This window comes from Lepidothrix coronata, unplaced genomic scaffold, assembly GCF_001604755.1.
Source record: "Lepidothrix coronata isolate B3197 unplaced genomic scaffold, Lepidothrix_coronata-1.0 Scaffold5, whole genome shotgun sequence".
NCBI classification, from domain to species: Eukaryota; Metazoa; Chordata; class Aves; order Passeriformes; family Pipridae; genus Lepidothrix; species Lepidothrix coronata.
Genome location: NW_016690185.1, coordinates 11,030,033 through 11,057,934, shown reverse-complemented (window position 1 = coordinate 11,057,934; position 27,902 = coordinate 11,030,033). Strand labels below are relative to the sequence as shown.

The 27,902-nt window shown below is 36.4% G+C and overlaps 1 protein-coding gene across 6 annotated transcripts in view; it reads right to left on the bottom strand.

The window, feature by feature from the left end:
• Positions 1-27,902, bottom strand: part of L3MBTL3 (l(3)mbt-like 3 (Drosophila)) — a 78,306-nt gene that overhangs the window by 25,160 nt on the left and 25,244 nt on the right. For all 6 annotated transcript variants that reach the window (XM_017829725.1, XM_017829741.1, XM_017829734.1 and 3 more), the window contains 11 exons: positions 26,910-27,048; positions 25,524-25,608; positions 23,245-23,336; positions 19,642-19,746; positions 17,888-18,023; positions 16,361-16,452; positions 15,682-15,833; positions 6,975-7,051; positions 5,496-5,581; positions 3,222-3,332; positions 1,442-1,556 (listed from right to left, as the gene is read on the bottom strand). In XM_017829725.1, coding sequence (XP_017685214.1) covers positions 1,442-1,556; positions 3,222-3,332; positions 5,496-5,581; positions 6,975-7,051; positions 15,682-15,833; positions 16,361-16,452; positions 17,888-18,023; positions 19,642-19,746; positions 23,245-23,336; positions 25,524-25,608; positions 26,910-27,048 — 1,190 coding nt within the window. The remainder of the gene's footprint in view (positions 1-1,441; positions 1,557-3,221; positions 3,333-5,495; positions 5,582-6,974; positions 7,052-15,681; positions 15,834-16,360; positions 16,453-17,887; positions 18,024-19,641; positions 19,747-23,244; positions 23,337-25,523; positions 25,609-26,909; positions 27,049-27,902) is intronic.

The window sequence follows — 27,902 nt, the reverse complement described above, 5'->3', positions numbered from 1 at the left end:
GCCATCACTTAGAGGAGATGATATGTTGTATGTGATGGATATCTGTACCTTGCTTCTTTTAATATCTCAAAAAAAATCAATTTATATATTTTATATTCCCACCTAGGCTAAGATTTTGATTTTTATTTTTGCATTCTTAGGTAATAGAAATGCTGCAACCTTATTCAGCTCTTTTGCCATATGATACAATTTTTATTTATGTGGCCATAGACTACTTTTCCTATTGGGCTGCTCGTTCAACACACAGGACAAACATGTCAGATTAAGAAGTGGATATGCAGCACCCTATCTTCTCCTCATTACTCACTTTGTGCTCTGGCATTTACAGCACTCTATTCAGACTCTGAAGGCAGAATGATTAACTTCCTAACAGGCAGTCATCACTGCACTGTTGGAGTGCTCAGAAAAGTAATGAATATACTCTGATCACACTCTGGATAGGAATTATTTCTTCTTGACATTTTAGAGACACTGAATTGAGGTACTATAATTTTCAGGTAATACATTCACACAGTCTGTGCGTGACTTATCCCGGTTATTTCACATTTAATTTTTTCAGAGTACTCGGCATTGCTCAGCATTTCTTATTTTCCAAGTACAGTTCTTTCTGATCTTGTTACAGCTGTGAATGCTCAGCACTTGTGCAAACTTTACCTCAGAGTCACTATATAAAACAACCTCAGAGAAGAGCACTACTTAAAAAATCACCTGTTCAAAGTTTGTCTAAAGTGATTTCACTGCTGTTACCTAGAAACACAGTGGCATAGGCAGGGATATATTTACTACAAAAGTCTCTTCTTCCTTTAACCTTCAGTCTCATTTATCAGATATCTCCCACTTCTTCAACAAGTAAAAAAAAATCCCCACAGAGAGCAAGGTGGTAAATACAGTGTTATTCTTGGCACCAAGCTTCTGTTACAATTTATTTTTAACACAGGCATCATTAATCCCTCTTTGCTCAGCTGAAGAAGAAAATGAAGTTAGCTGGTTTTGAGGATTTCTCACAGCATTTGAAAGGAGTGCCTTCTCAATGCAGTCTGCACTCCTGGAGCCAGAAGTCCACTAACCATCAAGAGGATGTGAACAAAGGAAACAAAGGATCTTAAGAGTGATACCCTATCCCTACTGAGTACCACAGCAGTTTCATGACTGGCTTTGAGAGGGCCAGGATTTTACAAAACAGATCTTTAATATTACTTCAGGTTTTGACTGTGGTTCTTATGCGTACCAAGAAACATTGTATTTCCATTACAGTAAGGGTCAGTAGAGCAATCTACTAAAAAGTGATTAATTACTGACTGTTGATTTTGATCTAAATGTCACATTTACATTATTTTGCATATTCTAGTTGCTTCTCTTCCTTAGATGGCACTGACAGGGAAAAAGACAGCACAGTACATATGCCTTTTACCATCATAATATCACAGTGTGTTTCTCTTACTAAGAGGGGGCTGAAGAGGGTGTCCGGTTTTTGCACACCAGCCTGCAGGATGGATATCAGGGCTATCTACATCAGTCCAATAATCATAAATATTATCCCAGCCATCAAAATGAACCTAAAATACAAAAAGGAGAATAATACATTTTAGATCAGGAATATTCTTCATAAAATTAGTTTACCTAAGTAATCTCTAGAAATGACATGTCCATTAGAGAAATCACTTTCAGAGAACTATTTAAGTTACACAGAAAATACATGTACATTACATTTGGGATCCAGGCATATTCTAACTAAAGTAAAGGGAATAAACAACCCTATATTATATGGTTGTTTACTGCATTATCAAGCTCAAATCCCAGGAATAAAGCAGTTCTCACATTAGTTCTTACATTAATACTTAAATTAAACATGAATTTCTGCCCTTTTCATCTCTCAAAAAAAATGCCAAACAAAAAGCCAAACGTTTTTTAATCTCCTGTTTGAACAGGATTTAAGAACAGCAGAGCAGTAAGCAAAGGCATTTGCTTACTGGCATAAATGGCATTTATCTATAAAAACCAACAACCCCCCATCATAAAAGAAACAGTATTATTAAAATCAGACTACACATGATGTAGAGTTGAAACTGAAGAGAAAACGAAGGATGTGACTTCCCAGAAAAACACCAGTATGGGTTATACATGCTTTTTTTTCATGCGAAAGCTAAATATCTTCACATCTTACATGACCTCTGTCGTAGTAAATAGCTCAGATCTCTCATGCACGCATGTGTGGATGCACGTAAACACAGATACATACAGAGCTCTTTCAGCATATGCTACACAGTTAAATTACTACCCTAGAAGTGACAAATTCTGTCATATAATAAATTAGACTGAAGAGTGGGTTTTTTATTTGCTTTGGTGGGGTTGTTTTGGGGTTTTTTTCCATCACCACCTTAAAGTTAAGGTAGAAAACATGTAAGTGTGAAGATATTAGTTCTGATGACTCCCTACCACCAGTTAATTCAAATGATTCAAAATGAAACATCAGCTGCATTTCCTACTTGAAATAACAGGTATGCCTAATAAACCTGTACAAACTGCAAACACATATAACCTTCATTCCTATCTAATTGGGTATCTGGTATATGCTAGCCCTCCCAACAGTTAAGGGCTTCAGAGTGTAAACTGGTTTTCTACAATAAAAGAAAATTAATTCAAGTATACAACTTCTGCAAAATACATTAAAAACACATTAACTTTGATTTATCCAATCTAAAGTCCATAATTAATAAAAACCATCAGAATTTCAGAAATCATTGATGAAGCACAAGAGATCAGGGTTATTTCTATCATATCTCACATATATATCTCTCTTCTCCCTTTGGAAGTTTATAGAGACAGATTCAATTAACCTAGACCAAATATTTTATATTTTATGTAATACAATTTTATTTTATATAATACAAATATCCAAGCAGCCCTTTGACACTTGATATTAAATAATCACATTTCTTCATAAAATCGACAATTGTCTTCTATCAACTATTCCCAAAGCAATTTTCCAACATACTCAACTCTGCTCTCTAATTACTTACCTCAACACAAGTAACTAAGAGCACAATAAAAAACCTCCTTCTGAAGGAATTATATAATATTAATCAGTGAAAAGCACGAGCAGAGATTAACAGTAGAGAGCAGTGTGACTCAATTCTTTCTATAGTTAATTTTACAACTATAGGATTTGAATTGTACAAAGTCAGTTAAGCAGAGTAGTACAATAAGAAAGAGAAACTTACTTTTATTCTGTAGTCATCAGTATCTACAATGGTTGCTACTCTGATAAATACTGGATTTCTCTTGTCAACCACTTCAAGTTTCATGTTTTTCTGAAAGCTATGAGAAGGTTTCTAGAAAAGAACAATATTATACGAAACAGAACAAAACCTCAAAAATCTTCTGTAGCTGTAAAATACATAAAATCCATCAAAAACTTTCTGCCCTTATTTTCTCAAATCTGCCCTCCCTCTACAAAAAATTCAAGTATAAAAACATAATTCAAACCAATTAAACTAGCAAAATAAAGTAATTACTTTGGAATTCCAGGTTCTCCTGGAATGGGCTGGATTCAATTCATCTAAGCAAGAAAGTGGGAATCTGTATTTTTAATCAGTTTTTTTCCTAAATTCTCTAGGAATGTTTTCCTAGACATTTCAGCCAACAGTTTCAATGCAGTATTTAATAAAGTATTATATACTAGCAGCCTGAAACCTTTATGAAATTATCTACAGGAAACATAGTTGTGCTCTTTAGTATGTGTTTTTGTTTCATGAATCAAATTTTTTTAGATTCATACTGAAAACATAACTAATTCATAGTATAATAGAAAATACTCAGAACAAACAGGACCAAACACGAGTTTTTTAAACACTATTTTGGCAAAAATGGTGTCTTTGGTAGGAGTATCAGATTTTATCTTTCTCATCTACAGCTATGAAAGCTAAAGCAAAATTATTTCCATTTTAAAGGAGCATGCACAAGATGTTAAGGTTTTTATTCTAGTTTTCTAGGAAAATAATGTATCTGTCCCTCTAGGACCTTCCAGACCACTGGTGTTTTTTCTTCATCTGCAGCTTAAGGACTCAATTTTCTCCCATAATACTCAGATATAACTAAATACCTTCCTAGTCCTTGCTCAGGGTATTCTTGGTGAGAATGTAAGATTAAGAAATGTTATTAAGCCAGATGCACCTTGGGGTGATAAAACTGCAGGTCATTAATAAACTCTGGTAATCTGCTGACCCCAGGAACCACTATAAACACCACAGTTTTGCTTTTGTTAATCCAGCTGCTCTGGACTAACACTCTGCGAAGTGTTATTCAAAATTAGTGTCCCTCATCTGAAAAGCTGAGGCAAATGTGCTTTAGTGTGCTGTGAGACAAGGGGCTGGGAGCTACCAGCCATCTGACACTGGCTCCCACTATCAATCCAAGATGATTAGAGAGATGGAGCATCTCTCCTATGAGGAAAGGCCAAGAGAATTGGGTTTGTTCAGCCTGGAAAAGACACAGTTTGGGGGTGACTTAATTGCAACCTTCCAGTACCTGAAGGGAACCTACAAGAAAGATGCAGGGATTTTTTTACAACAGCATGTAGTGATAGGGCAAGGGGGAATGTATTCAAACTAGAGAGTAAGTTTAGATTATATATTAGGAAGAAATTCTTTCCTGTGAGGGTGGTGAGGCATTTGAACAGGTTGCTCAGAGAAGCTGTGGATGCCTGATTGCTGGAGGTGTTCAAGGTCAGGTTGGATGGAGTTCTGAGAAACCTGGTCTAGTGAAAGTTGTCCCTGCCCACAGTAGGGGGCTTGGAATTAGATGATCTTTAAGGTTCCTTACAAACTAAGCCATTCTATGATTTTAAGATTCCTTTCTGCATTAGTGACCATCACTGAAATCTTAAGAGCTCAAAAAAGACAGCTGTCACTGAAAGAAACCAGCAAGAACAAAGATAAAGGAAAAGGATGTTGCCCATGAGCACCACAGCTAAGCTGGAGAAGCTGCCTGTGGACACTGCCCATGGGCCTTAGCTGCAAGCTTGTAGAAGAAGAAGTCTACTAAACAGTGTTAAATACAAGCTCTCTCTTGGTTACTGCCCAAGGCAGTGGACTAGATGGACAAGTAGACTAATCTCTTACAATCATTTTTACACTGTATTTATTGCATTATATAAAATGTACAGATAAAAATATGTATCTTCAAAACATGTTATCATGACTCAGTAGCTACCTCATTATTTCTAATAAGTAGGCAGTAATTTTCCATAGCAAATTACATTAATTGGTAATATATTTGTAGCATTTAATCTCATTTACAATAATTAAAATAATAAAGTAATAGTGATTTATAATAATCTGATTTCTAACAGTGAACTGCAAATTTGCATAAAAATAAACCACCTATTATGCAAATAATTAACTGGACACATTTGGAAACACAGGAATACCATATATGTATTTTCTTCTTAAAGTACTTAATTACATGAACTTAAAAAAATATAAGCATTTTCTCACCACTTTAAAAGCCCTTGCAGGTGCAGGTAATGAACTGGTTTCTTCCAAATACTTCTCCCAAGAAAAATGCTTAGCATGTGGATAATCTGGCACAGAAGAAATGTGACCAAAATTAAACACAGCAGTGCAAAAAAATAAAGTTAATGTCTAATTTACAGAGTGCCTAGCACTTTTATAATACTGTTCTCATTTATGGTTTGGACTTATAAAATAATTACAAGAAAGGCTCTTCTAAAGTGTCTTGGACACATTCACCATACAGGTCAAAAAAGCCAACAGCCTTCTAATACACAATACTGAGAAGCTATTGTACCCAATTGCTTTGGATATGGCAATATTCTCTGATTCTCTCACTAATATAAATAATGTGGACTGGAAAAATCTGTCCATTTAATTAAACAAATTAATTCAAGTAATAAGCAGTCATCCACTGGCAAGGACAATCTAATCAGTGATAAGTTTGTACTACAGTTGAGCACACCTTACTACTTGTTACTCTTTTAGTGAGCTCTTTTTAACTAAATTTCTCAAGAAATACCCTGGACCTTTATGATAAGACTAATCTACAGAAAATGTTGCCTTTTTCAGCAAGTGTTGTGTTTATAAACACTTTATGCAAGAAACACAAAGATATCTTGGCAGGGCCTGTCCTTCACCTTTAGTCTGCACCAAAAGTTTAGCTTGAAGTTTACACATCATGATTCGCAATCTAGAAGAGAACAAAACCTATTCTAATTTGTTTTACAAGGGATTTAGCTGAATAATGGGCTGCAATAAACCTCCTGACAGACAGGCTGCTTATAACTTTTCAAGACTGCTGGCTATTAGAATTACTGCCAAAGTTGGTTTTAACCAAGTAAAATTTTCCATGTTCTCAGACCATAGATGCCAGATAAGGGTTATTTAGATCATCCAGCCAGACACAACAGTCCTGGAAAACAGTGGTGGTCTCAAGTTTCATTCTAACGAATACACTTCCATTCTTCTGTATTGTCTCTCTCAGTGTTTTCCTCCCTTCTAAAGACTCTTACAAGTTTGATTCCTTGATCAACCTTGACCACGTAGGGCAATTTTCTCATCAATCCGTTACCTTGCATATTCAGTTTGCATGAACATGTTTTTCTTATGCAACGGTTTCACACACCTGGAATATGCTTTATCAGCATTTTTAGAATGTGAGTCTTAACAATAAGTGGATACAGTCAGCCAAAAACTTATTCAGATTTCAAGGGATATCTTTTGTGAATAGACATCTCTACTAAAGCAGTATACATCTGCATACTTAACACTTAACATCAGTTACACTTCTACTTCCAATATATTATGTCCTGTAAAAAAAACTTACAACTCTACAAATATTAATTTTTAATTGCAGAAAGAAAAAATTCAGGAGAGGTAACAGTAAGATTATTATAAGTTTTAACGATGTTAGCTGATTATAACTCTTTAAATCTTTCAGATATGTAATAAGATACAAACCTGGTGGGGTGATGAGAGTTCTTTTATGTTCTTTACACCATCCAACAGGATGAATATGTGGGCTAGCTGCCTCACACCTGGAGGAGGGGGAGAAAAATAGGGCATGATAATGCAGTTCTTCAGACATCTTATGCTTTCAAAACTAAACATACAAGAGAGACTTAAATTCCAAACAACCCTCGACACCTTCAACTTCCACTTAAAACTGCAAACATAACTTCTTAAACTGCAAACATAACCTGCAGACATGAACACATTTAACACAGATTTGTTACCACTTATACAAGCATTAGGTTTTATTTACAATTTCACTGGAAGATCAAAAAAATCAAGTCCTTTAAGTCTGTGGTAGATTTCCATCGAGAAGTTATAATGCTGGACCTGAAAAATTCACATATAGAGATTCTTGGTAGAATCATGTTGGCTGGTTGCAAGAACACAGTAATCCCTGTCCAAGACAGATGGAGTCTTGCAACGCTAAGACCAAAACTTTAAACCAAAAGCTTAAGTATCTTGATTAATGATCCAAGTTGTACCTGAAGACAGAGGGGAAAATCACACATAATTGCAATGCATGTCAATAACAAGCAAAAATTCAAAACTGTATTCTGAGTAGTTTAAATGGAGCTATAAACGATTTATTGTAACCCAGCAGCACATAAGCAAAGTCTGAAAAAAACTGTCAGGAAAAATAAAAGCATTTTAGGTCCCAAGCTGCATGAAAGAATCCAGAACTAATCCATGATCCAAGACTGCAAACTGCTCTAAAAACACTGACCAAACTCTTTTACTTAAGGGGTTAACCATGTCCCATATTTACTGTCAAGCGCATCATAATTTGTATTAGTGCTGTTGTCTGTGGCATGCCACAAGAACCACAGAATACTAACAGAGGCAGAGTGAGATACACTTGATGTGTTGGCATCTGTCTGAAGCAAGGAGAGATCGCTCTCACCGTGCTCACTGAGTCAGTTACACTGTGCGTAGAAGAAAGTTGGGTGCTGGCTATCAAGTTCTCTTACAAAAACAAAACAAGACACACACACTAGAAAAAAAAAATTTATATAAAAGTAGATGAGAGTAAACCCATTTAAGCGTTTTGTAATATTATATGTAGAACTATACATTCATGCTACATTTTGTTATATTATTTCATAACAATACATTTTGCACAATAGAACACACATTGTACATAATATATAATGTATATACTATAATTATTATATTACTACTCAATATTATTAGGAATGGCAAAAAGACAGACTGATATACAGGAAAAGTAAAAAGCTATCAGACTCTGCTGTGAAACATGTCTGCAGTGATACTTAATGATTGTTTTTGAGTTGGCCAAACAATTAACTGGGCTTTTTTAATGAAGAATACAGCATTTATGTAGTCAGGATGACTAAGAAACATGATGCTAACATAAAAAGCCAGCATTATTCTGGATGGCACTGTACTACACTGTGCAAACATACTATTTGCCCCTGCAGATCTGCCCTTAAGGACCTCACTTCTCTGAGGAGCCTGCCCCACCTAATTTCTTCTTTAGTTAGATAAATTCCATATTACAGAGCACTCTCTCTCTTTTTCACTATTTTCTATGCCTAAAGGTATTTCAGTAGCTGACCTTAAATATTTCCATCTACACCCTCTCTCTCTCTTCTGGAGAACCCCATCAGCATTTTCACCTCTCTAGTGATCACGAGCTCAATTTCCCACTCACTACAAGGACCCATCGAGACGAACAAACTGAAGCCTGAGTATGTGGAAGTAGCTAAGTCCTTCATTCCTGGCTCCTCAGGGAAGGATCGTGAAACCAACCTTAAGTAGCCAAGCAGTGGTCCAGACTGAAACACCATCTCCCCCTCCTGCTGTTTTCCAAACACTTCTCAAATATTTAATGAGAAAAGAAAAGCAGACAGCATCCATGCATGAAGACACTACTTCATACACAATAATAACTGCATAAAATACCTAAACACTCACGATCCAGTACCTATTTAATCCCTCTCTGAAGTCAATGTCTCCATCATTAGGCTGGAGAATAACAGGTATTCTCTCCACTTTCCCTCAACCCAAGAGTTACTAATGCAAAATATCTGAACAGTGTGGATCTGCTCTCTCTGAGTGTTATAAGCATTATTTGTATCTACCCAGAAAGTATTAGCATGCTGGAAGTTTAAATTAAGTTCCCTTAATTAGCAATACTAATTTATATGTTTTTAAAATATCACATGCTGATAATCTGCAATACCTAAGAGGATGCAATAAACCATACATGACAGAAAAAGGAGTTAAAGGTAAATTAGCAGGCACTCTACCATCTTAAGGCTCAGATTAAATGTGAGGTCTGTAGATCTTGAACACAAACATATTTTAAGGATTGCAAAAGGAAACACACCACAGAAAAGACTGTAGACTGAATGCTGGGCTATTACCACATCAGAGTTTTAAACCCAGGCTGCATAAAAGAAAAACGAAGGAGAACTACATGGAATAACACTTTTTTTTTTTTTTTCTGAAAAGTACTTTTACAAGATGCCTAAAATTCAGTATGGATATACTTCAACAACAGAAATGCAGGTTGGGTATCTCAGAACGTTGTCTCACAACAAGCACTTCTCTAGCCTTCTACCTAAACAGGGTCAAACACTAATGATGAAAAATACTGGCCAATGTAATACAATTATCTTATGGCTATATGTATAAAACAGTTCCACTAGTATTTCTTTGTAATGATGGCAAACAGAAAATTCCTAGTAGATGACACCTTGAAATCTACCTTTGATCCAGTCTGTAATGGCTCTGACAATAGCTAAGGATTCAACTTAGTTCAAGAATACCAACCTTTTTTCCTATTACACTACATAAAGCTATGCTGTATGTATTTATAGTATCACACCAGGTACTCTCTACATCACTGAACTTGCCATTAGCAAAAAAGTAGCAAAGGAAGCAAAAGAACTTTTGTGATAATCTTGCACTGTTAAAACTCAGCACCTGACTCCTAGAAATAGTTTGCCCCAAACAAATAAGAGGAAAAAGGTGAGTGCTTCATGCTCCTTCCGGTCTCTTTTAGTCTCATTACAGTAGCTAAAAAGAAAAGCAACAAGCCTGTGGGGCAGCACTTCTCTCTTCCATCTCTCTCAAGTCAGAGTTTTACATGGGTAAGGTATGCTTCTGCACTGAGAAGGCATACCCTCTTACTTCCTAAAATGTTTTGGAGTAAAGTCCACAAATTCTTTTCAAAAGTCTCCTGAGTTAAATTTGGGAACAAGACCGGTGCTCATGAGTCACTATGGTATTATCAGTATTATACTTAAAGTAACTAGGTAGAAATGTAAAAACACTTACCAGGACAAACCTTCTAAATGCATTTGTTTTGGTTTGCCTTTTCAAGCATAGTTTCAATACAAATTTTAATAAAATTCTGAAACGTGAATGCCACTGCACACACTTCTTGCCTTGAAGATTCAAGAAGAAAATGACCAAGGTATGTAGCAATGAAAGATGCACTCCTGGAAGATGCTCTGACATTACAGCAATGGGTGTGAACACGGAATACAAAGCAACATGTGCTACAATATCATTGCACAACATCACTACAAAACATGCACTAATTTTGATTTGCTTTAAAACAAAACCCCAGTCATTACAGATAAGCCTATATGAAGATTCTGGAACCACACTGGCCTCAGGAAAAAAAACCCAAAACTGTTCCAGCAAAAACAGATCATACAGTTCATCCTCACCTACTGATTTCATGTAGTCTTTTAGCTTCTAACAGTTCATTTAACGACAGAAAGTAGAGATCAGTAAAAGTCACATACAATTTGAAGTAGAACTATTATGCTTTAATGTGTGTTACTAAATGGACATAACATCTAGTTTTGAAGAAAAACAACAGTCTATCAGACTAAGCCCAAGTCTTGTCAACTGGAATGCTAAGGGCTACGCTGACCTTTCACAATCAATTTGTAATATCCCACAGCTTTTTATTTCCTTTGTTCCAAAACAGAAGGCAGATCACCCAGCTCACACGCTTCATAAAACACAATTATCCACAAATTGGGAGGATGCTTGCTAGGCCAAAAAAGGTTGCCAACACTCGCAGGAGCTGAAGGACTTTGCACCTCCAAACCTTCCTAACCCTGGACCACAGCAGAGCACCAACACCACCTTCCGCCAGTGGAGAGGTGACAAACACATGCTCAACTAATAAAACGAGATTACAATGTCCACACAATTCATGCCACTTGTGAACCATTCTTTCTGTTGTGTGAGAACACGCAGACAGAAAAAGGTATCTATTATCCATATGGGAAACTGAAGCTAATCCAGGAAGCTTGAAGTGGAGCCAAAAGTAGCAGAGTGTGCCAGCTGAATCTGTAAGAGAGCTATGCAGAGGGACAGAACAAGTGACAGCTTGCTGAGTTATGGACATCTTAACTGCAGAAAAAACCTCAAAGCAGGTAAGAGCTACATAATGTAAAAGGCCAGGAAGTAGTTCTGCAATAAGGAAAACTGAGGGCAGCTGACAACATGACCCCCTGGTGCATGCACTACTTTGCATGAAAGGAACATGTGTGCAGTTCAACAGTCCTTAACTCACAGCAGGAGAGCATATCCCAATGGGAGACTCACACATGTTAAAAGACTTAGTATTTTTCTATTGATCACTTTCAGCCCTGTTAATTTTTCCCCAAAATCTGTTCTATATAAACAGCTCATTATAACTAGATCAAGAGAGATGGATAATAATGCTAGCTGTTGAAAAAGTTAATAGGCAATTATTTTAGAAAAATATTTTCCAAAATAGGTCTCCACATCAAGTTCTGGACAGACTTTTTTACTAAATAGTCAACATTTCCTTTAAAATAAGCTGTATGTGTCATACTCATTTTCTGTTTTGAAATAATTTATGATTTTCCCTTTTGGGGAAACAAACCCTTTGATATTTTGATTTTCACTTTATTAAATGTAGATACAATCCATAATGCAAATGTTAACTATAAAAAAACCACTCAGACACATGCCCCATACAACCATAAATAACAATATGCCCTCAAGAATCATACAAGTTCTTGATTGTGAGATGTTAGTCATTGAACTGTGCATAAAAAAAAAAAAAAGGAAAACGTAAAACTCATCCTGCAGCCCCATCTAGTGCATAATTGAGAATACTTCATCACTGGCAAGTATAAAACTGGTATTATTTTACGTCATGACTTCCCAAAACATGGTCCATGAGGTTATGGCATGCATCCAGAAGTGGTATAGCAACATTACCATATTTTCTATTTAATGTCTGCTAAGACAGCTGCATGGTAATTTGCATAAAATTTTAGAGCTTCAGGGTCAGAAAATGGTTCATTATTTATATCATTAAAAGCACGCACTATGACTCATGGTTCTATAAGATTGTTTTACCTTCTTTTTGACATAATATAACCCCTTGAAAAAGGCTGTTCCTTTCAAAGAGAGAGTGGAGCACATTAATTATCTAAAAAATGAAACAAGCAGAGCACAACTTTTAAGGACTTGGCTGTTAGCAAAGTAGTAAATACTGGTGGAGAACAAGGCTGGCCTCTTAGTCTCACACCAAAATCCAGTACGTTCCAAAACTCAGACTGACCAGAAAATGGTTCAGAAAATCAAAACCTAATTTGTTTTCATGAGACACTTCAGAAATCATTTTTCTATGCAAGACAGACAGGAACAGAGCAATGAGTGACACATAGCCCATCATATTTTCTCATACTCCTGGTAAGCTGATCCCAAAAGCTGACTGCACCACCTTCTCTGCACGGGAAGTTCAAACCAAGACAAGGATGAGTGAGGGCAGCCAAAGCCCTATGACGCAGCAGGTTTGGCTGCACCATGGCCAGCAACGGCCATCGCTCCACTTCCCCTGTGGGCAAGCAGCAACAAGCTAGCACAGCTTGACCTCTTTCAAAAGCTCTGGCTGTGTTTGGATTTGGTCACAAAAAAAAATTAGGAAGCTGAGGCAACAAAGATCTGTGTGTAAGCAAAACTGGTGTAAGAGAATCGAGGAATATAGGATGGACCTGTAGTTGATTCATAGTTCTGATATACTCAAAGATTCCCAATGCTATTTCCAGATTCAAATACCAATAAGAAAATTTGGAAGTTCCATTCAGAGGGATGTTTCTGGTTTTTAAAGAAGTATTACTTGTTTCATCAAAAGAGATGGGACAGATGGAAACGACCTGAAGGCTTGTGTCATATAGGTCAAAATTCTCCTTTGAGAAGTAAAGTATTACATTTGACAATTTTGTTCACTTTTCTTCCATCTAAAAGCCACTATTCAAAGGAAAACTTAATAGGATTTATAATACAGTGGAAGTATCATGACAATGCATTAAAGAGCTGGTGTAAAGACTAATTCTAGCCAGACTACTTATTTTCAACCAATAATGTATTTTCTAATGCTCAGAAAAATAGTAAGGAAGAGTATCTTCAGGTTGAAAGCCTAAAGCCTAAGTAAGCTTAGGTGATGGTTAGATTTTTGTTGCCTGAAGTCCAGTAAAATCAGTCCAAGAACAGGAAGGGTTTTTGTAACCTCAATGAAAACGTTCAATCTACTCTAAATAAATCACAAAAGGTATAGAGGAAAAAAAAAGGTTTTTGTTTGAAAAGAACCAACATACAGTAAATACATTTTTTCACCTTCATTATAGTTCTGAGGTTGAAAATTATATGCAGGTGCAGGGAAACTGTGAGGCTCTGCACTAGGTAATCTCAAAAAATCTTTTTGGTTTTAGTTACAGACAGCAGTTGATAGACATGACATTTATGCATCTAAGATATCTTAAGGCCCCAACAAACCTGGTATCTAAAATTAAAAATGTAAGTGGGATGTATTCAGATTGCATTTTCGCACACTCTGTTGGTTGGACATTCCACTGCTACTTTCATTTGCTGTTCTTTTCTCCCATTTTCTTTCCTTCTTCCTCTATTCACTCTTGTCCTCAAGCCCATCAATGCAGAAGTAGGCCACACTACTCAGAATTTCCATGCACAGTACTTCCAGTACCATCTTCTTGCCACTTCTTGTGTTTTACAATTTCATCAAGAGATCAAAACTTAAGTTTGACTTCAGTGTAAATACAGCTCCAATAATTTCTCAAAACCTAGAGGAAAATCTATAGATTTTCCACTTCAATTTTCCCTCATCCTTTAAGAGGATATTATTTCACATATTCTACACATGGAATTCAGAAAACCCAGTTCAGAATACTATAACTGCAAAAATGTAAAGCCTGGTTATGTACTTAAAAACTGCTTTTCCATCTCCTGAGAAGATTAGTGGACAAAATTCCTGCTGATATTGGTACATTAACAAGCCTGAAATTCAGTGTATGTCTGCTATATACAGTGCACTATCTTAGAGAGATATCGATGCCACCTCTGAACAAACTACGGTTATATTGCATTGTGTTTCCCCTAAAAGCCTTGCAAACTGCCATTTTAATTATTAATTAAGGGCATAACATATTTTAGTGAACGTTCAAATATCAGGAAATTCAGAGTACCTTTTCCCAGTCCCCAGTTTCTTGATGCTTTGTAGAAGAAATGTATGTTCTGTGTTACTTCTTCATGGAAATAATTATTAATCTGTCTGGTCTTTGACTCATATGGCCTATTATCTCAATATTCAGTTCTTGACTTCACTGAAATGCCTGTTCACCACTGCTTCAATAATGCAGCCATACTACAGTTGATTTGTCACACAGGGCACACAATTATTATTTCAAGAGATGGACTCACAAAGTTTTGAAGCTATGTAATAGTCTTGTGCCATTTTTATTGACACAGTGCCTGAGCAGTCATCAAATACAGATGAAGAAAATTTCCTTCATTTATTTTTACAGGCTCACCTATACAATTAAGTTGCTACTGATGAACCCCAGACATAGGCTTACAATGCTCTACCTGTTCTGCAGTAAGTTACTCTTCAAAGACTGTAAGATATACTACATTGCTCTAAATTATCTCCTAAATGAAGAACCAAGTGCAAATACAAACCTGCACTGTGACAGCCTAAATCTACTCCATTATCTTTATTCTCCTAGTATGTCCTTCTCCATCACTGACTTTTCCGTATAGAAACACAGAGCCCCTCTACCATCCAACGTGCAGAAAGGTCATCCCTAACACAAGTCAGGACAGCAGGATTCCAGTTTTCAGCAGAATGCAGAACACAAAACACTAAAACCAGGTTTTGCCACTATTCTGATGCCTTATGGAAGATGACTAAGGTTCAGTTTCAACAACATAAGTGAATCAAGAACCTTATGAATAAATGCAGCCTTTCTTTCAATTTACAACTATAGGTAAAACTAATTCCAAGTACAACTACATTATCATAGTGCATATTCTGCATTGAAAATATCAGACCCGGAGATAATATGTAACTGAAATAAGAAATCAATCCACAACTCCAGATGCAGCAGCACACATGAAGCTTCATTTAAGACAATCTCAGCATTTTTTACATGCAACTTGACATGGGACATTTAATTCCTTCAGTCTGCCACTGAGACATACTTTGGTGGCCATAATTACAAATCTAGCAAAAGTTGGTATGGTAACTGTTTCAACAGTCTGGAAAGTATCACAGTGCTCAAAGCTAACACATTTCTGATAGGTCTCACTAGGAAACAAAACAAAAACATCATACCAGTAGTCATAACTCTCATCCCAGTTGTCAAAATGAACCAGAAAACGATTGTCCACCATGTCTGTTACCGTAGCAACACAAATGAAAGTCGGGTTCTTCTTGTCTACGGCTTCCAGCTTCATCCCCACTCGAAATCCCGATGGGATCACTGTCTACATGGAGAAAGACATTTAATTGAAGATAAATACTATAAATCCAGAAATCTCCCCAGTGTCCACAATCAATATATTCATGTCATTTCTAAGTTTCCCAATCAGCTGTTCCAACAGTGGCAGCAGCCTAATTAGTTGACATGAGAGATGCTCAAACACAAAGACCTGCGGTTTATGAAAACGAAAGTCCTGAACGTGCTGCTAAAATTAAATTCATTAGTTTTAACTCTGCCTTAGATACTCTCTCTGAAAGACCATGGTTGTTGCACAACACTATGGTGCAAGACCCATCTTAAATTTAATTTATTGTTTTAGAATGTACTGGAAGTTTAAACGGATAAGTCAAAAAGTAATGAATCAGAATTGCAGAGGTCAGCTGTAGTGGAGATTGTTATTGAATTTGTTGTAGATGTTTTTCTTAAATTTCAGGTCTCAAGTCTGCCATCACTGAAATGTGCTATGAGTCTCTACCACACACATGAGCAAACCAGGAACTTTCCACACCTAAGTTACAAGTGAGTACTTACTGCATTCTGGTTTTCAAACAGTGATTTAGGAGCAGCTTGAGCCTTGCATGCCTTCAAGTAGGAGGGCCAGCTGAATTCTTCTTCCTTATATCCTACATGAAGGTCATAAAAGAAGGACAAGAAATGACAAGTATGAGACACTAGGTGCATGTATCAGTAAGACATCAATTTTTTACTACAGTCTTCTTCCCTTTGAACAAACATCTCCAAGCAGCACAGGCTACAAGCCACCTCTTTGTCTCTCCCCAAGAAAACTGCACCTTACCACTTACCTGCCTTGCAGGTACCAACCAACTTCCCTTTGGTGATCTGACTGACACACGCAAAGGCATTTCTCCGCGTCTTTTCAGTCTGTTGCTACTACTTCAGAAACAGCAAAAGACCTACAGATCCCAAAGCCCTCTCCTCTATGCCAGTCAGTCCAATAAAAACACCACCTCCTCCTCCAGACTTCGCCCTACTACATCCTCAGGCTATCACCAATACAGTGTGATCAGTACTAGCTTTAATACAAACCCCCTAGGTTACATCAAAACAGTTGCTTACACAATCAATGCTCCTTATGTATTCACAGCGTAAACTGTCCTCTGCATAGACTTCATGCATTTTTTATTCTGTGTATACAGCACTTGGAAAGAAATCTAAGTTTCTGTTGATGGAATGCCTCTTTTAGTTTCTTAGGGGAAAAAACCACAAGCAATTCATAATATATTGATCTGCATAAAATAATCTACAAGAAACCATTTGTAGTTCTAATCCACAAAACAATGCCAAGAGTCGGAAGCAAACAGACTCCCTTCTTCATTCTTCTGTTACGAAAAAGTTATAGAAACATCTACTTTAGTCAATATGTTACAATCCAGTAAAGCAAGCTCAAAACCACAACAAATTTCAGTGACTGACTGCCTTTACCAAAATGTGTCACCTCTTGACTATTTGAAGTATTACTTAAATATGCCAGAGATAACTGCTCTGTTTAACCTGAGAATCTCGTATTACCCGAGGAACCATCTGCCACTCTTACCTTTTTTTCTCACTACTGATCTATTCATTCCTCTTTTTGTCTTTATTTCAAACTTACTCTTTGTGGAAAGTGCAGTCTTTATTAGTCTGTGCCAACGCATGTACAGTAATGGTGATCAATATCCAATAACAAAAATGTGCTAAGACCTTCCACTAAAGGATTCTCAGTTGCTTGTGAGACCTCAGTTTAAGCATATGTGTCACCAATATGCTGCAATTTTACTGGCAATAAGCATTCATTTGGGGTCTAGGTTTGTTGCTCAATTTTTTTTCCTAATGCTTTATAAATTACTCTTATGGTGCACTTTGTTTTCTTGGTTTCTCTGAATTTCCATTGAACAAAAAAGGTAGGATTTTGACCTTGAAATTTTAGGCAAGACTTAGTGTTTAATTTGCCATTTTCAAATACTCTTGACTAAATAAACCATAACATTCCTGCTCCCCCAAAATTACAGCATCACACAGGTAGTCTCGATCTCAGAACTGTGTAAAACTAAGCAATACCTTTAGGTGGATGAAGCTTGTGACCTGTTTTTTCACACCATCCAACAGGATGAATATCTGACGAATCAGCGTTTACCCAGAAATCGTAACAATCTGGGTATCCATCAAAATGGAGTCGTATTCTGTAGCCACAAACCTAAATGCAAGAATTGAAAACATAAGACACTATGTTTTAACATGGTCGCCCTACATATAACAGCTTCTGTTCAATATTATGTATAATCGCTGCGTGTTTTCAGTCAGCTTTTTACTTCTGCTCAATCCAGCACTGGATTGGAATAAATTCATTTGATAAAAAGGAAAGAATGAAAAGACAAAGCTATTCTCAGTCTGAGTGCATCCTCTTCTGGTCAAAAGAATTAACTAAAAGCTATTAGTGTTCCAAAACTTGAAAATGGTTCAACCCAGCATTAGAATAAAAGAGAAACTCCACAGAAGAGCATGATACAGCCATGGACAAACTGCAGATAACGACATTCTCAAGCTATCACGATTAACCAATATACAAGGGAGCACTGAACAATAACAATGTTTGAGAGGTTCTCCAGAGAGATACTGAAAACTGTAACTAAAGATGAGAAGTCAGTGGAGGTATCCCTCAGAACTTTATTATTCCATGAAGTAGTAAGTCAACTACTGAGAGGAAGAGAAAAACAGGACACAATACTCTCTCTCTACAAAAGTTCTCTACATCTGCCTGAGTGCCAAATGCCATAAATTTACTGCAGTCATCAGTGAAAATCTCTTGACATTAATGTCATCCTATCTTATATTTAATTTGTATTCTGACATAACTTTCAGTTTGCCATCTCATAATTCTGTGGAATTCAAGTGGAATTCAGGCAATCCTACTGTAAAACATGACCCATCACCTAGTGCTGAGCACAGGGTACGCAGGGAATATTCAACCACTGACACACCATCTGCAAGAAAATGAAAGAGATATCCACAGAAATGGGATATGACTACAGGCCATGAAGAGATCCTGAAACAGGAACACAAAAGCCTAGACTATTAAAATATAAACTGCAAAATTACAGCTGCCTAGAATAACAGTGCTACAGAGCAAAGTACCTACCTGTTTTCTGTTTCCCCATTTTAATTCACAAAACAAATCCAGAAACTCGGTAAAACTATGTAAAAACTAAAGTAAGGTATGTTTGAAAGATATACAAAATGTACCTGAGAAACAGGTTCTCTAACAAAAGTAAAGAAGTTATTTATTAGAAAAACTATTTTATAAACCACAGCAAAAAGAAAAACTGAGTTTGTATTTTATGTTAACTTGCATAGGTTACCAATATAGGCAATTTTTGAAGCCATCAGTCTGAAAAAGTTGTAGCACAACAGCAACACAAAAAATTATTTATTTGTGTCAGTGAATGGACCAACTGTAAACACTATCAAACTTCTATAAAACTGCTATATATCAGTTGTCATACTTGGGGTGGGGGTAATTTATTTTCCCTTTTAAATACAGATTTAAACTACAGGATTACAGATAAACCCACACATCATCCAAGTAGTCTAATACTGTTTTCTCTAGCTGTCTATGTTAAACATATGTAAATAGTCACTGCTGCATTGGCACTGGATTCTGCATATTCTTTGTATGTCTGTCAGGCAGAATTAATACAGCATTATTAATTTAAAAGCCATCTTCCCACATACGGTTTTTCTTAGGAAAGAGTGAGCGTCTTCATTTCTGTCTCTTCTGTAATCCTGCTCCATAGCAGTTTGCAACCTCTACTTACCTCAGCTACTGTGAGAACACAGTATATTGACTGGTGCTCGGGATCCACGCCCTCCAGCTTCATCCCTACTTTGAATCCATTTTTGTTGTATGGGAAAGACTGATACTGCAATGGAAAAGAACAGTTTCAGTACTTCTGATTATTTATTATTCATGTTTCCGAGTGAACTAATAAATCACTTAAAGTTTCGCATTTTCAAAAACGCAGAGCGGAAAAGAGAAATTGATGACTGTTTGAAAAACACATTGATACTAGAATGACTTGAAACTTGAGAATATGTAAGAAAATTAGAATCAGCAAAAGAGCTAGTCAAGAGAAAGATGATGACATGATTTGTCTTCAATTTTTTTCATTAATTGTCAATAAAACCTTTTAACAATTTAATTTTTTATTTTTCAGCCTGTACAGTGACACTGACCCCTTCCTGGTAGACATCATTCCTACAATAATCACAACAATGATGCCGTATTGCCTTTTCCACATTTCAGGCCACGAAAGATGAACTGAAAGGCAGAAATATGAAACATTGTATACAGAGATGGCCTATTTGATGTCCTTTATATGTTGAATACAGACTAGTTTTCCAGGAGTATTTCTGCATCATAGGAACATGACTACCCTTACATCATATTACAGAGAACCCAGTAGAACATCTTTCAAAAAACAGAAAGTGAAAACAAGGCTAAAAATTGATGTTTTCAATCAGAAGGCCTCAGCATCCCTCTGGTAAAGATGAAGGAAGGTAGTAAATATTAAGGTTAAATTGGAAAGAATAACAGAAAAAAAAGTTTTTCCACAGGTTTGCAAATTCACAGCCAGACCGTTTTTATGTCTCAAATGGTTACAGAAAAAACCACAGGAGAAGCATCCTAAATGTTCCCCCTTCCTTCTGTTCCTGCCTAAAAGCTACACATTCTCCCCAGTCAACTGCAGTATCTCTTCAGTTAATGGGAAGAGAAGGATACCAAGGGAGGTAGTCAGAGAGGTATCACCTACTCAGAAGGAAGGGAAACCTCAGTTTGGTGGCTTTGGGTGCAACTGATACAACTGAATAATAAACCCAGGAAAAAAAAAATGCAGTGCATGGAACAAGAGCAGGAATATGGAGTCAAGGGGAAGGGAAATGGAGAACCAAACCAGTTTAAACTGGCCTGCAGTGGCCAGCTAATAGATGTTTAACCACAGTTCTAAGTCCCTGTCTAAAAACAGCTTAGAACATCTGGTAGGCCAGAGTTAAGGGATCAGAGTACCTGTCTGCAGTACATGCATTTGAAAAGTTATTTCATACTAACATCACCACACTTAATATTTTTATTATCAATGAAAGTTTAATGAAGTTACATTATGCACAATTCTAGATACTTCCTCAAAAGGAAGGTATCAACAGGAGAATTTTTCTTAAAAACAATAAACTGATATAATAAATTCAACACAGTCCATATTGTTGCACAGACTTCCAGCTAAGACATCTACATAATAAATAGTTTACAGATAAAAAAATGTCAGTGGAAAACTGAAATGCTAGAAATACTGACACACTGAGGAATACTGCTCAAAAATATAATGGAAAGTTTTCAAAAGCAAGCGCAAGTAAAATTACAGAGAGAGGAAACAATTAAAAAGTCACACATCTATTATTTCACTTTTATAATAAACATTACTGTACAAATTGTACAAAATTCTGCAAAAAATACACTAAAAATTAAGCAATTAAACACGTGTATTTCCTGAAATTTAAGACATGAATTATTTACTATTCTTCCTATTGCCAAATCTATAACTTCTAGTTTGGTTTCTGTTACAGCCAAATTAACAGGTAACTTTTAGAAGACTAATAACCTTAATACTATTGAACAGATTTCAATTTTTTGCACAAATCTCAATACATCACCAAAAGTAAAGCTATGATAAACTTAATAATCACACATTATTTTTACAACAAACATTTAAAGATATTTTGTTCAGGAGGGATACAAAAAGCAAGTAAGATGAAAGGTTAAAGTCAACAAATAAGCAGATGGCACACTGAGGAACAGAAGAGTCAATAATTTTGTTTTAATGGCGTAACCACAGCTTGTCAGACACAGCTTAGAAATTACTCTAAGTACCAGGAAGTGGCAGGGACTCTCCATCATCCTGACCATTTCTAACTAAGGTTACGAAAAACACAGTGAAAAGTACCACTTCTGAACTGGAAAAACAAAAAGAAAAAAAAAGTAATTCTCACAATGAACACAGAAATAAAAGGATTCAAAATCATTTGGTTTAGGTTTTTTTAACGTTTCTGTACCTGTGGCTTGCTTGTTCATCTCTAAAATGGAGAAATATTTCCAGACCACTTCTGGGTGTTGTTAAGAACTCTCTTTCTGCTACAGGCTTTAAATACCGCACACTAAATCAAACCCTTGCATTACTCAGGTGCTAAAGACTTGGAAAGAAAATACTAAATAAGATGCACTGAACGAGAAAGGTACATGGTGGAGAAAAGTACAGGAGACATTGTGTAACGCGACTTTACCACCATGTGCAGTGCCCTGAAAGGTTGGTGGTATATATGTCTGCGCATTGCTATAGCATTTCATGAACTTCAGACAGGGAGAGCAATGCTTTATAAATGTACCTTCCCACTAAGACACTCATTATCCAGTTTGTTCTCTTGTTAATTTTCAAACCAGTACATAGCACAAGGGGATACAACCNTTCTGTAGAATGCAATCCTAGTTCTTCACTTTTCAAACTCAGTAACATCTAAAAATGCCAATTAAAGGTCAGCATCACATGCATATGTAAGCTGAAAAGCTAATTCCCAAACAAAAGATTTAACAGTTGAAGTATGAAGCCTACAGAAAGAAATGGATGCAAGAAACAGACTACAAGTAAGAACAGAATTATCAAAAAAACCAAAACATAGCAGCAGTACAGTAGCTGAGACACATTCACATTTCCCCCGGTTTTGTAAGAGAAGATAATAGCAACGAAACTTTGTGGAATTGCACACAGAGCTCTCTTCCAAGTAAGAGAGACAGCAATAGCAAAAGCACTGAAATGACAAATGAGAAAGACTACCATAGCAGGCAAAGGACAAGCAAGAGATGATGATGTGACATCCAATCAGATGGCAGGCAAAACGGGAACAAGACAAACTAACATCTGATGCAGTAACAAAATATAATGTCAGCAGGAGCTGCAAAAAAGACAGGTAATGTAATTGAAGTAACAAGCCAAAAGATGATCTTTATACCAGCTTTCTAAATATATTTAAAGAACATTATATGGCATGAAAAAGTGTGGGTATGCATCAGATTTTTAGCTTTAGAGACTAGAAGGAAAGGCTAGCACTTGCAGATTTTGGAAAAGCATCTCCTTTCCACAGTCTGATTTGACAGCATTCACTTACAACAACAGAATTCTCTGAAAAAGAAGAGAAAGATAACTACTTTCATATTTCCCACTCTCTTGATGACTGCTGATGGACAGCATTACTTTATCATGTGGGTTTTCCTCCACAGAAATGTAAAATCTTCAAATTATTTTTGTTTATTGATTTCCTAGAAATTTTACAATCTTAGTTGGTTGACTGACTTAAACTTCAGAAGATCATACCTCTTTAAAAAGCTTAGTAGGTACTGCAATGGCCCTTTCTTCCTCCAGATAGGATGCCCAACACCATGCTTGCCTTCCTTTAGAGGGTACAGCTGTAAAGAAGCACACAACAGTGAAATAATTCTGTAACTGTTAAAGTCTCAAGAAAAAAAAAACCACAACACTTTGAAGTATCAAATCTACATTTTATTAAATGCACTCATGGTGTTGCTCAGGACTTATTTGAGAAAAAGAAGTAGCTCTGCAAGTTTAAAGGCATCAGGAACACGAAGGTTCCTGGTTTGTCCAGAAATGTTTCCAGCAGTTCAAACCTTGATTAGGAACAAGAAAAAGCACCTGCAGGTGACAAGGGAAACTTAACAAGTCCAGCCTCAACCCCTTTTCATTACTGATATTAAGAAGCACTAATGTATACAATTTACAAATGTGTGAAGAGATCGGTTCAAATCACAAGATATCTCAATATTTTAATTTTTTTTCCCCCAAGAATTTCTTTTACTGGAAAGCATTTTCAACTGGATAGCACTCGTAACATGTTTTTTTTATCACAGTTGAAACACCCTGTTCTTTAACAGTACTCACAATGTTTCTAACCTACTCCATCACTTGGTAGTCTGATGTTTTTGGGTGGAGAGGCAGTTCCAAGCCATCAGAACTGTCACCACTGCTTTTTCCCCCCATCATGTAATTAGCACGTGACAGAAACCTCCAGTTTCAGGTTTGCTCATATAGTGTGAACACTTGCATACGCTTGCACAGTAATTGTAATATTGCCTACAGTCCAGCTTAATATTGGCTACAGTCACATCAGTGAGTAACAGTTTTCAGGCCTTGAAAATAAGGCACTAACTGCACCAGCAATAGCGAGGAACTTCAAAAACAGATGGCCTGTGAGGCTGGCCATGTATGTATCTATGTTCATACACTTCCACTCTGCTTTACTGATCTTCACCTAAAATGCCTCCTCTGCATATGCAGCTTAGCATTTCAGACCATAAGCTCACACTGCCAGTAGGATTCATCACAGTTCACACTATGATTCTAGCTAGATCCAGATTGTAGGCTACTCATGAGAAAAATAAATCCCTTAAGTAACAGTCTGGCTAAGCATTTTTATTATTAAAACATGAACCATAACAATAGTGATGCCAAACTCTTCAGAAGAAAGCTTATAACATAACCAAAAGATAAGAAATTTCAGAACGACAGCAATCACTCAACACTATTAGAGCACATTCATCTTATTTGGGATTTACCTAGTTTTTATCTATTCTATGTAAGAGATTAGTGGCTCAGCACAATACCACAGTTTCATAGTTGGTTCTGAATACAAATTGGTCTTTTTTACCATATCTCTTGTGCTGAACCGGTATTTTCCCAAATAGAAATAAAAAACCTGAACACAACAGAAGAAATCTGTACAGATCATTCTGTCAGTGAACAGCAGTGATTTCCACAGAGCATCAGCTCTGTGCTTGTGTCTCACACACTTCTTATCTCTTCAGACTTGAAAACAACTGTAGAAATAACATTTCAAGAGTGATTCTACCTTGGGAGGGGGATTTTCCATAACTTTTATTGTTGCATCTTCAATCAGTATTTCATCTGCCTAGTGTGCATCAAAGCTACTTGGAGTTCTGTTGATTAGTGGCCCGGCAACTTCTGTGAATATCTCCCCTCTACCATAAGAAACCCTCTGGAGGGCAAGATGTCAGTCTGTGGTTAGTGTACCACTGAGGTATCATAGCAGCTCATTCTCCAATTTTTCCTAAAACTATTTGTCATACAATTAGCTTGAAAAAACAGCACTAATTTAAAATATGTTTTATTATGCTGGTTGATGCAGTGTACGTCTCTTTGGACTGATTATAGCAATTATTCCTGAACAGTTCCACAAACGTGTCTATTTCCAGAACATACTGAAGATGCAAAACTGATCCCCAAGGAAACAAAAGTAAACTTCCACTTCTGCTTGATACATGTCTTTCAACATCTGGAAACTCAATGGGGCTGATTTCCTTTAATACTGTCACCCTCTAGAGGGACGAAAAAACCAAACCTAAAATGTACATCAACTGCATTTACACTTACTATATCCTTCTCAATGCTGTTTTGAAATTTAATTGCCATAAATAACACACTGGCACTCTCTTTTTACAGAACTGAAAAAAAAGTATTAAATAGGGAATATAAATTCAGTGAAACAATGCTGGAAATTCACAATAAGAGATAAGTATTACCTAAAGAATTGATAATTTTTGTTTCATAATCTAACTTACTTTGTTTCAAAACTGTTATTTCCCCTTTTCTTTTTCTCCTGGCTCTCTGTGAGACTCTCAAGATCCTTCCTTCAGGTTTGTCCTCCTAAATTAGGAAAAAAAAAAAAAAAAGAAAAGAGTACAGTAACCTCATTAGTTTAGAAGGCTAGGTACAAAAAAACTTGAGACACCAAAGGTTAAATTGTGATTTCATTTAAATGGCTACTGACCTAGCTCCCCCCTACCTCAAACAAACCTGCAGATGTCTAATCAAAGCTAGTGAGCCATCAGTGACAAACCACAGCGAACACAGTGAGCATGACAGACAGAAGGACTCTCAGCACCCACCACTCAGCCAGTCAGCCATGCCTGACCCAGGGACAGATCATGAAGCCTTCAGCAAGCCTCACTGAGACACTGATAAATAATAGTATCTTCAATATGTTTATGCTTCCAAAATAATTGAAAGGAAAACCTCTCACACTTTAGCCCATTCTTTTTTCAACCGTACAATTGCTTTATTAAATGTAAAAAGGATCAATCCATTTTATTTACTTCACTGTTTGCCTATTAACAGTTTTGTAAGCACCCAAACAGATGAATGGAATAAGTACTCATTTGGGAGGGCAGATGTATGGAGGCAAAAAAGGTGTCCCCTGACTTTTGCCTAATATACTGCTATACAGGGATCTGCAAATTCCCTTCTGAAAACTCTAGTGTCTTCAGCCTTCTGACAATCTGGCGGATAAAGAACTCTTCCCTTCTCCCTCAAAACTGTGCTCCTTCCAGTAGTGTTACAGCTATTCGGAAGCAAACAAATATTACAGGAAAAAAAACCATTACGGGAAGGTACTGTGGTAAGTTTTTTCTAAAATGAAGAACAAATCCCAAAGGAAAAAAAAATATGCCCCAAAGCACATTACACTCCAACACAACAGAAAACCAAATATTTGGCTGTGATTTTCTAAGGCAAATTACACTAAGAAAATCCAAAGTATTCCCTTCTTAACTGTAATGTAGCTTTCTTTGCAAAATAAATTTTTAGTCTATAGTTATTTATTCATGTGCAGAGTGACAAAGTAACAAGTGTTGAGAAATATGTACTTTTGTTTTTCCATGCTGAAGACATGGCAAGTCTAGGTTAGCATAATTTTTCCTTTAAATTCTTTTTGTTATATTCTTATAAAGCAGGGAAAAGAGATAACATCTCTTATCAGTTCATTGTCAACAATTACAATTTATTGGTGAGACATAATTAAATTGGTAAATGAACCAACTACTTATTGTGCCTCTGAAATAGAGATGCAGTCACTTCTTTTTGTAGACTGATGAAGTTACTAACATTGCAATATAAGGCAAAACTTCCACCAAAATACTTGCAGGAATGGGTTTATTACACATACTAACAATTTCATCGGGATTCTCTTTCTTCTCTCCATTATCCCGGGACTCTTCTTTGAGAGGTAACTTTGATTTTCTCTTCCGAATGCCTTTAGAATCATCTTCCCCATTGCATTCCATGCTGAGATTTTCCTCCTTTGGTTCTCTATTACAATAGTAACACAATGACACAAAGCTAACATTATTCCACTTCTAATATGCATAAATCAAGTAAAAAGCAAGTAAATCTGAAGGTCAAGTACTTGTGGGTCTCATGGTATTATACCAAATATATTCTTAGAAATCCTACTGAAAATTACATCTGTCAAAAGAATTAATCTGAAAGACACACAATAGCAACTGCAAAAAGAAAGCTGACAGCTTATGCTGAACAAGTTCTGCATGTTTTAATCAGTGTGTCTTTTCCCATGTATCATCAAATCTCCCAGAGAAGCAAACTGTGAAATGTTTAGGACTGTAGGGCAGTTTACAGAGAGGAAAGGAAAGGTAATTGTTAAGACTGACAAATCCAATTGGAGAAAGCTGGTATGTGAGTGTACAAATTGCTAAACAAGGAATCAGGACAGAAAACTTTGAAGCAATTAGCTAAAAATGAAGGAAAGTGCAGAAAATCACACATGTTAAAACCTGCCATAATGTAGCAATATGCAACAGAGAATGGACATACTAACATAAACATGTTTTTATGATGAGATGAACTGCATTAGCTGAAAAAAAAAAAAAAGGAACTGAGAAACTACAATATGCTCATGTTTTCACTCACTGGCATCTATAACACAGCTCTTGCACTTAATTATTATAGTTAACTTACCATCCCAACTATCTCTTTACTGATTAGCTTAATTCCGATGACTATGAAACAAGGTGGGAGTCTGACATTGATTCATGCATCTGATAGACTGTTTCACTGTTTGCATCTCACAGCAGAACATAGCACATCGAGCAAAAAAGACTGCCTTCAACATCAGTGTTAGACAAACCAAATGTTGTTAAGGTATT